The 10,758-nt window shown below is 36.8% G+C and overlaps 1 protein-coding gene across 1 annotated transcript; it reads left to right on the top strand.

Annotated features, from left to right (window-relative positions):
- Nucleotides 1–1,475: 1,475 nt before the first annotated feature.
- Nucleotides 1,476–2,186, top strand: LOC140498287 (large ribosomal subunit protein eL6-like). The gene has a single exon (XM_072599477.1). The coding sequence runs from the start codon at nt 1,590–1,592 to the stop codon at nt 2,184–2,186; it is 597 nt and encodes a 198-aa protein (XP_072455578.1). The 5' UTR covers nt 1,476–1,589.
- The last annotated feature ends 8,572 nt before the right edge of the window (nt 2,187–10,758 follow it).

The following is a 10,758-nucleotide window of genomic DNA, read 5'->3' as shown; positions in this document are numbered from 1 at the left end:
ACAAATTAGGGTAGCATAAAATTTTTACCTGTCAGATGTACAGATAAAGGAAGAATTTATTGCCACATAAGAGATAGATAGCATTATGGAATGTAAAATGGATGATTTTGGTTATATTAAACTTACAAAGGTTTTGCAGGAACAAAATCAAGACAGTCAAGATTAGAAGAAAACATGAAACTTGGGAGGAAGGAAATTTACAACAAGTTTCTCTGATGAAGCATTCTTTTCCCAAATATATAGAAAACTGAGTAAAATTTATAAGAATGTGAGTCATTACTCAATTAATAAATGGTCAAAGGATATGAACAGGCAATTTTCAGATAAAGAAATCTAAGCTATTTGCAGTCATATGGAAAAAATGCTTTTAATCATTATTGATTAGAAAAATGCAAATTAAAACAACCCTGAGCTTGATATCACCTCAAATATTTCAAACTGGCTAATATGGCAGGAAAGGAAAATGACAAATTCTGGAGAAGATGTACAAAATAGGGATGCTAACACACTGTTGGTGGAGTTGTGAACTGATCCAACCATTTTAGAGAGCAATTTGGAACTCTGCCCAAAGGGTTATAAAACTGTGCATATCCTTTGACCCAGTGATAACACTACTAGAACAATATATCAAAGAGATAAAAGAAAAAGGAAAAGGACTTAGATGGGGAAAAAATGTATAGTCACTTTTTTTGTGGTGTCAAAGAATTGGAATTGAAGGGCTTCCCTGGGAAGGAATTTCCTCAATTTGGAAATGGTTGAACAAGTTATGGTATACAGTTGTGATAAAATACTATTGCGCTCTAAGAAATAATGAGTAGCTTGGTTTCAGAAAAACCTGGGAAGCCTTATTTGAAGTGTTGCAAAAATGAAGTAAGCAGAACTAGGAGAACACAGTACATATCAGTGCCCTATCAAACTACCAAAAATTATTTTATAGAGCTAGAAAAAAAGACAAAATATATCTGGAAGAAGAAAGAGTATAAAATATCAAAGGAATTAATTTTTTAAAATATGAAGGAAGGATAATGATCAACTCTGAATGACTTAACTATTCTCAGTAATACAAAGATGATGACAATTCTGAAGGACTTAAAGGAAAAGTCCACCTCCAGAGAAAGAATCGATGGAGTCTGAATATAGGTCAAAGTGTCTTTTGTTTGTTTGTTTGTTCATTTATTTGTTTTGGTCTAGGTTTTCTCTTGTAATATGATTAATATGGAAATATTCTTTGTAGGACCATACATGTATAATGTGTATCAAATTGTTTGCCTTCAAATGTTCTACATGATTGCGCATGTATTATCTGAATGCTTACTGCCTGAGGGAGAGACAGGGAAGAGGGATGGATTAGAATTTGGAACAAAAACCTTTTTTTTAAATGTTTAAAAATTGTTTTAGCTCTCTTTCCCATCTCTCAAGATGGCAACAAAAAGCCCCCAAAGGAATCAAAGGAAAAGAAGGTTAAAAAGAAAAAAAAAAAAGAGAGCAAAAAGGAAGAGGCGGCTGAAAAGGTGGTGAAAAAGCCTCGAAAGCATTGCAGTCAGAACCCAGTCCTGGCCCAAGGGATTGGTAATTACTCCAAGTCTGCAATGTATTCTCAGACAGCCATGTACAAGAGGAAATATGCTGCACCAAAATCCCATATTGAAAGAAAAAAGAAAGAGAAGGTACCTGCTACTATCTCAAAGCCAGTTGGTGGCGAAAAGAATGGAGGAACCCGTGTGGTAAAGATTCTCAAAATGTCTAGGTATTACCCTACTGAGTTTGTGCTTACAAAGCTGCTAAGTCATAGCAAAAAACCCTTCAGCCAGCACGTGAGGAGACTTCGAGCTACCATCACCCCAGGCACCGTTATGATCATACTCATCGGCCGCCACAGGGGCAAGCCAGTAGTTGTCCTGAAGCAGCTGGCTAGTGGCTTGCTACTGGTGACTGGACCTCTGCCCATCAAGCGTGTTCCTCTGAGAGGGACCCATCAGAAATTTGTCATTGACACGTCTACCAGGGTTAACCTTTCAGGTGTAAAAATTCTAAATCATCTTACTGATGCTGACTTCAAGAAGAAGAGGCTCCATAAACCCAGACATCTAGAAGGAGAGATTTTTGATACAGAAAAAGAGAAATACGAGATTACAGAGCAGCGCAAGGCTGATCAGAAAACAATGGACTCTCCGATCCTGCCCTAAATCAAGAAAATTCCTCAGCTCTGTGGCTGTCTGCATTCTGTATTCTCCCTCTCCAATGGAGTTTTTCCTCCCAAGCTGATGTTTTAAATGCCTAGCCAAAAAGTCTTATTAAAATATTTGGAATAACTAAAAAAAATTGTTTTAACATGTAACTGGGGAGGGAATAAAATATTACATATACAAAATTGTTTGTTTTCTCAAAGAAGGGAGGAGAGGGAAAGAGAGAATTTGGAACTCATAATTTTAAAAAACAAATGTTTAAAAAAATGTCCATGTATTTAAGAAAAAATAAAGTAGAGGGGGAGAAGATAAACATTTTTAAGTGACTACTATGTGCCATACACTTTGCTAAGCTCTGGGAAGACAAAAAGAGGCAAAAGATAGTTCCTACACTCAAGCAGCTCACAATCTAATGGAAGAGACAAAATTCAAATAAATGTATGAAAAACAAGCTATATACGGAATAAATAGAAAATAATTAAAAGTGAGAAGGCACTATTATAAAGATGAGTTGGAAAAGGCTTTCTAAAAAAGATGAGATTTTAACGGGGATTTAAAGGTAGCCAGGGGAGTCAGTAGACTGAGTTGAGGGGGGAGGGCATTCCAGGCATGGCAGAAAGGCAAAGCAAATGCTTATATGTAAAAATAAACATATTTATATTAATTAATATAAGGTATAATATTATTAATATAATATAATAACATTAATATTATATTTATTATTGTATTTGCATAAACATTTCTATAACTAAGGCCATGCAGAACACATTACTCTTCCATGTGAAATGTTTCAAATACGTGAAGACTGTTATCATGTGTCCCCCAGCCCCTCAAACTTTAGCTTGCTCTTCTCTGGTCTAAATGTCCCTGGTTCATTCAACCAATTCTTATTTCTTGTGAGATAATGTATGCTATCTTTGTTTGCTATTTTTTTATTATCATCATGGTTACTATTATATACTGTAGTCATCAGGCCTTGGTTATTGTCCTTCCTTCTTGAAGAGGACCAAAATGACATCACCATGAAAAATTCAAGTTCCACGGTGACCAACTGTGGCTGATCAGACCAATACGAGGTCAGAATACTCTACCACAGGTTGGGCACAGATAGTCCATATGAATATTTGGGGTGTATACTCCAAATTTGTGCATCCTACATTTACTTTGTGCTGTCTCAATTCTGCTTTGCTCAAAGAGCACAGCACCCTTTCTGATGTGGGCACGTCATGCTGAGTGATCCTGTGCCAGTGTCTCCCCATATTGCACAATCAAATCCAAAGTTCTTGAGAGAGGCCTTAAGAGTGTCCTTGTATCTCTTCTTCTGATCAACGTGTGATCACCTGCCCCATACAAATTCTCCGTAAAATAGTTTTTTTGACAAGTGTACATTTTGCATTCAAACAATGTGGCCAGCCCATCGAAGTTGCACTCTCTGAATCATAATTTCAATGCTTGGCAGTTTAGTTGGAGCAAGCACCTCAATGTCTGATATCTTATCCTGCCAGGTGATCTTCAGAATCTTCCCAAGACAGTTCAAATGGAAGTGATTCAGCTTCCTGGCATGGTGCTGGTAGACTGTCCAGGTTTCACAGGCATACAACAATGAGGTCAGCACAAAGGCTCTGTAGACATTCAGTTTGGTAATCAGTCACCAGGCCTATCACTTCCTTGTCTCCCTCTTCTAGACTACCCAGTTTGTAAATATCCTAGCTTAAATATAGCACCCAGCACTGAACACAGTATTCCCAACATAGTCTGGCCAGGAAAGAACAGGATGGGGTTATTATGTCACTCATTCTGCATATTATTCCTCTCTTAAATTAAGTCTAAGATTATATTTTTTAATGTCAGTCACATTGTAAATTTGTAAAGACTGTAAATCCATGAAAATTCCAGAACATTTTTCATGTAAAATCTTATCTGGCCACAAACTATCCCCATCCTTTACCATTTTTCATTGAATTTTCTGTTTTTACCTTCCAGATTCAGCTCAGTTCTAGTCACTTAAGGTATTTTTAATTTGAATTTTCTCTTCCAACATATTTGCTCTCCTTCTAAGCTTCATAACATCTGAAAGTTTGTATAAGGATGCCATTTTTCCTTTTACCCAAGTCACTGATAAGATGTTAAACAGCACACCTGAGCACACCTGTAAAGATATTCCTTCACGCTGACATGAATCAGTTAAGGCTACTCTTTGGGTATGGCTAATCAACCAGCTCTGAATCCACCCAGTTCTATCAGCTAAATTGCATCTTCCCCCTTATCCATATGCATTAGCCACACTATCATCATTACCATTGTTAACTTCAAGTCATAGAATGACATACTAACCCTCACTTTTTCTACCAATCTAGGGGCTTGAACTAACTCTACTTAAAAAAAAAATGAAGCAAGATGAACTGATATGACCTGTTTTTAATGAAACCATACTAAGCCTGGATCTTAACAGTCACCTCTTCCTTTTACAAGTGCTGACAAATCATCCTTTTTATAATATATTCTAGAATGTTGCCAATAATTGAGGGGAAGCTTATCAGCCTCAACCATTTGACAACTCCATCCTCTAACCTTTTCTGCAAATGTAGATATTTTCCTCTTTCCAGTCATGGAACACATTTCTTGATTTTTGCATTTCCAAGATCAGAGAATAGGTCAATGATTGCTTGTTCTTTCAACATCCTGGGTTGTAGTTCATTTTGTTGCAGTAATTGGGACTTTTGAAGGCAAAGAGATTCTCTCTTGACATTGCTTCATTTACCTCTGGTTTCAGTTCCCTATTAACCACTTTTTATCTAGCCATCTGAGACCAAAGATCACTATTGTTAGCATAGAAGCCAGCATCAAAATAACAATTTCACAATTTAGCCTTCACTTTATCCTGTTATTGTTATCCCATCTATCCCCAATTAGTGACATTATCCCTTTCTTCCATTTTTCTCTTGCTCCCATAGTTGAAAAAGTCATTCTTCTTGTGCTCATTTATCATCAGTCCTAGTACATTCTGACCAAAAGCATTTTCAGATTTGCAAAGCATTGTACATGATATTTCATTTGATCCTTACAGCAATACTGGAAAGGTACACATTCTCCTTAACCCCATTTTAAGGATGAGTAATCTGAAGCTGAAAGAGATTAAATGGCTTGCTCAGGATCACACAAATATTAAGTATCTGAGTCAGAATTTGAACTCAGATCTTTCAGACTCAATTCAGGATTCTTATATGCTGCACCATGAGGAAAGAAAGCACAGGACCTGATCAAGAAAGAGAAAATAAGGTGAAGTAAGGATAGCATGGCCCTTTTAATTGTTGTGGAGGCATTTTAGTCATGTCCAGATCTTTGTGATGGATATTCTTGGAAAGATACAGGAGTGGTTTACCATTTCCTTCTTCAGCTCATTTTACAGATGAGGAAACTGAAGTAAACATGGTTAAATGACTTGTGTAGGGTCATATAGCTAGTAAGTGTCTGGGCTGAATTAGAACTCAGGTCTTCCTGATCCCAGGCACAACACTCCAGCCACTGCACCACCTAGCCACCCACTAGAGAGCCCCTTGAAGTGTAAGGAAAAGAATTTGAACTTTATTAGCTAGATGTAATAAACCACTGAAAAGTTTTGAGCAAAAGAATGATTCAAAGGACTTTAAAAAAATCTAAGTGCCAGACATGGAAACAATAAGATTGGAGTTCAAATCCAGCCTCAGACACTTACTAGCTGTGTGACCCTGGGAAAGTTGTTTAACCTCCATTTGACTCAGTTTCCTCATCTGTAAAATGGGAATCACTAGAGCACCTACCTCCCAGGGTTATTTGAAGATCAAATAAGATAATAACCCTACTGTGGTTAGCACAGTACATATAGTAGGCACTATATAAATATTAGTTATTATTACTGTCATTATTGGATGCTGAAGACAATAGAGAAGAAAAGTTTCATCTAATGGAATTAGGAGGATATTGATAAACTGGAACATGTCTAAAGGAGGAAAATCAGGCTGGTAAAGGCCTTTTAGTCCATGGAAGATAAAGATCAGTTGAAAAATTAGGCATTTTTATCCTGAAGAAAAGAAGACTGAGGGCTGGGAGGGACCCAAGAAGGACAAGATAGCCACGTGCAAAAATTTTAATGGCTATCATGTGGAAGAGAGATTAGTTTTTTTCTATTTAGCCCTAGAGAGTATAACTAGGAGTAACTGGCAGAAGTTACAAAGTGGCCAATTTATACTCATATCAGGAAAAACTTCCTAAGAATTCAAACTACCTAAATTGGATTGGGCTACTTCAAGAGGGGGTGGGTTCCTTGACCTTGGAGGTTTTGGGGCCAAGGTTGGACAACCATCTGTAAGTGTTCTATAATGGGGATTCCTATTGTTTATGAACTGGCCAGAATGGCTGCCAAGAGTACTTCAGGCTCACAAAGTCTAAAGTACTGTGTTTCTGTGAATGAAGTTATAATAAATGTATTGGAATTGTGTCAAGTGATAAGTTTCCTGAAAAAGAAATGGCCCTTGTACAGGATGTTTCACACTGGAAATTTATCACATTTTTGAATACCTTCTTTGTAACTCACCAGTATAGTTTTTAATAAGGTCTGGGAGAAATTGTAGATGAGTAATGCTGTGAGTCAGAGGTTATTACGTTATTTATAAGAAAGGTGATATTAGATTTTAGAGTTTTGGAGGCCTTTAACATTTTTAATACCTGATACTCCAAAATTACTGTGAGGAAGTGAACAGGGTTTAGAGAAAAGTTGGCTGCATCACATTAAGAGTATTAGTATGATACAAAAGATGGCAGATGGTTTAGGTGTTTTAAAGAGACTTACAACTGTGGAAAGGTCAGAGTTTCTCAGGATTTATTTTGCTAAATTTAGGTCCCTAAATTAATATTCTGAGTAGAGTTATTTTTTAAAAGTACTATGAACATTTGGCATATGTTATCTCCTATAATGAATTGGGTCATAACACTCTTATCTGAGGTTTAATCTACATACTTTTCTTTGTAAAACTCAAAATCTTAACTTCAGGATAACTGAAAACAAAATGATACATGCATAAATATGTATCTGTGGAAATGTACATGCATACCTACACTGCTAAAAAGACCCTTTTTCCCTAATGTACTAGTGATTTTTTCTAATTGTACTAGTGATTTTTGTTTTATTTGTTCTTTTAAATATCTTTTCACATCTACTTTTATTTTTTTTGAACCAGACCTATGATTTCATTGTGTAGGATACTCCCAGAAAGGTGACTTTCTGGCCCAAAGTAAATAAGCAGTTGTTTTAAGGTTAACAGACTAGGAGTTGTCTGGGTCAGAGTTGCTTAAGGCCACGCAGCCAACACATGTCAGTTGTGGGACTGGAAGCCAGGTATTTCCAACTCTTAGGTTCACTATGCCATACTTCCTCTGGTACTGTGAACAATGATGCCCTCTTCTAGAGAATGGCAAGCAAAGTGATGAAGTGGATAGAGTGCCAAGCCTGGAGTCAGGAAGACTCATCTTCCAGAATTCAAATCCTACTAATTGTGTGACCCTGGGAAAGTCACTTAACCCTGTCTGCCCCAGTTTACTCATCTGTAAAATGATCTGGAGAAGGAAAAGGCAAACCCCAAATGGGGTTACAAAGAGTCAGACCCTACTGAGAATCAACTGACAAGAACTGAACTACTAGATAGTGTCCCAAAGAGTTGTTATGGAATCCACACAAAACAGAGACTGAAACTACTCAAGTAATGTTGGGATTCTCTTTTTTTTTTTAATTTTTTATTGTTATTTTTGTTTTTAATTCCACTCCTCCATATTCCACATTTGTTTCTAATCAGCAGAGATTTCAATTCAAGGCCTCACATTTTCTTTGAAGACAGTTAATAGGATAAGGAAGTTTATAGTTTGTATCTGGTTGGTTCAGAACCGTAACTAGGAATTTTGGGGACCTGAGTCAAATTCACATTAGCAGGTCTGGTTCAGGAGGTAAGGGTTAAGGTATCAATTCTCCTGTTCTAGAAGGACTAGAAAGAGAGGCCATGGCTCATATCTAGAAAATATCTATGGTAATACTTTTTCTTACATTGAGGAGTTGATAGGATAGTAAGTGCCCATTAATTGATGAATGACTGAATAAACTACAGTTTGTTACATGGAATATTACTGGGGCATAAATTATAAGAGATTCATGAATACCTTTGCAAAACAAAACAAAACAAAAACCCTAGGAAGACATATATGAACAGATGCAGATTTAAACAATCAGAACCAGTAGTACAATGGCTACAATAGTGAAAAGGAAAACAACTTTGAAAGATTTAAGAACTCAGATCAATAGAATACCTAATAATATGAAAAAAGAAACAGAAAAAAGGATCAATAAAAATTTTTCTAAAAGAACAAAAGGAAGTCCAGAAGGGGACGTGCACACAAGCTGGGAAATTTTATTGCTACTTTATTAAACTTTAGATTTTTTTAAAGACTAAATTAGAGAATTTCATAGTTTCATTATAAATCCTCTTTTTTGTACATCTTTGTACACAGAAAATTTCATTTTTTCATGTTTGCTAAGTCCAAAATAAAAAATTACAGTTATTATATATGTGTGCATATATATACTTTTTTAAAAAGCAAATTGGGGATTGATGGGATTGAGGAACATATAGACCAATGTTTGAAGGAGTCAGTAGTTGGAATAAAGAAGACGGTGAACCAGTTCTGATTTTTACTGGGAGTTGAAAGTAAAGTAACCTGGAGGTCTGTATATGATAGTAACAAGAATCACAATAGCATGGCAGATTGCAAATAGCTTAGGTATCTTAAGGAAAATTTTGAAGGTAAGGTGAACTTTTTTAGGAGGAGAGGTATTTGCTAAGTGATGATGGCAGAGGGAGGGTCTGAAATCAACACTGAGAAGAAGTATGTCAAATCTTCCTCCTTTCCCCATATGCTAGGAAAAGAAGGAGCAGCCAATTTTGGAGAGGGGGCCAAGAGATGTACTTTCAGAAGATGGGTTTTCAGTAATCACCAGAAGATAAAAAAGAATGTGAAAGGAAGAAATCTAAGATAAAGGGGAGTTTTCTGAGAGTTCCAGAAGGCACAGTGGAAATGGGAGACAAAGGAGGATCTGAGGTGTGGAAGGCGAGGGTTAAGCTGAATGTGGATGAGAGTATGGGAAGAGGTTGTAATGTAAAGAGATTTAGCTTAGGCACATGGCAGATCTGAACCACAGGAATGAAGATTTCCCATTTGGCATTTAAATCTCTTCACAGCCTGGACTCTTCCCACCTTTCAAGTTCACTTATATATACTTTATTCCCTGCAGTCTAGTTACATTGGCCTAGGTGCTGTTTTTCACACACAGCATCCCATTTGTCATCTCTTTCCCTCCACACTGGCTGTCCTCCACGCTTGTAATGTTCTCCTTACCTTCACTTGCAACTCTGGGCTTCCTTCAAAACTAGCTCCCATCACACATTCTGCAACAGGTCTTTCCCAGGCCTCCCATTATTCCCACTTCCATTTACACTGTATTTGTCTTGTGAGTACAATTTTTTTTTTCTACATTTGTTCCCTCATTAGAATGTGAACTCCTTGAAGGCAGGTTCTGTGCCCCTTTTCATTGTATTCTTAGAACTTATGGCAGCACCTGATACAGGGTAGGTACTTAATAATTGTTAACTAATTAGAGTAACAGAACATAGGAGTTTACTAGCCCAATGGTTACTATAAGAAGCTAAGTCAACTCCAAGGTGCCAATTACAGGCATAGGACTCTGTAGATACTGACTCTATGATGGATCTCCTTCGTTTGGTTTAAGCAAGGTGGAGTGGTGGAGTTTGTTAGTCACCCACAAACACCCAGTATTTATTTTGTGTAAGATATTGTGTTTGATACTTGAGAGACTAAGGAAGAAGTGTAAAATTCAGTGCCAGCCCTCAAAGAGGAAGCAACCAATATATAAAACAATAAGATTTTTAATGCCTTTTGCAGTCACATATAGAGCTAGGGATTGGTGATATAAAAACAAAATAAAGATAGACTCTGCCCTCAGGAAGTTTACATTTCCTAATGCTACTTTTATTGATGATGCTCATCCTATATCCCTCCAGGCAACCCTCCTGGTACAACATCCCAGACCAGGTTCTATAATAGGCTCAGTCCACCTTGGTGGCATGTGATTGGGGTGGAGAGGAGAGAGTGGTGGTTGGATTCGCAAAACCACATGAAGAAGCAGTACCTAAGCAAAGCCATGGTTGCCTTATGCCAATTTCTACTCTAATTTAGGGCTCTTAGAAAGAGTAGCCACTTTAATAAGAACACAGACATAGTCAAGTATAGGAACATTTATAAATCTGAATCTACACAGATTATATATGTATATATTTGTGTGTATATGGATACACATTTAACTATATAGATACATGTACATAAGAGTATGTGTGTATATATGGGTGTGTATATACATACATATATATACACACATACATACACATGTAACAGAACCAGGCCTATTTGTATTTGCATGTGTCCATATACAAATTGGCATATTGAAACTTTCACAAAAGCAAAGTACAGGTTG

This window comes from Notamacropus eugenii, chromosome 4, assembly GCF_028372415.1.
Source record: "Notamacropus eugenii isolate mMacEug1 chromosome 4, mMacEug1.pri_v2, whole genome shotgun sequence".
NCBI classification, from domain to species: Eukaryota; Metazoa; Chordata; class Mammalia; order Diprotodontia; family Macropodidae; genus Notamacropus; species Notamacropus eugenii.
Note: the sequence above shows the minus strand (reverse complement) of the source record. Positions and strands in the feature narration are given on the sequence as shown.

What these genes read in the sequence shown, in the direction of transcription:
- LOC140498287 (XM_072599477.1), top strand. Translation starts at nt 1,590, where the DNA reads ATGTATTCTCAGACAGCCATGTACAAGAGGAAATATGCTGCACCAAAA.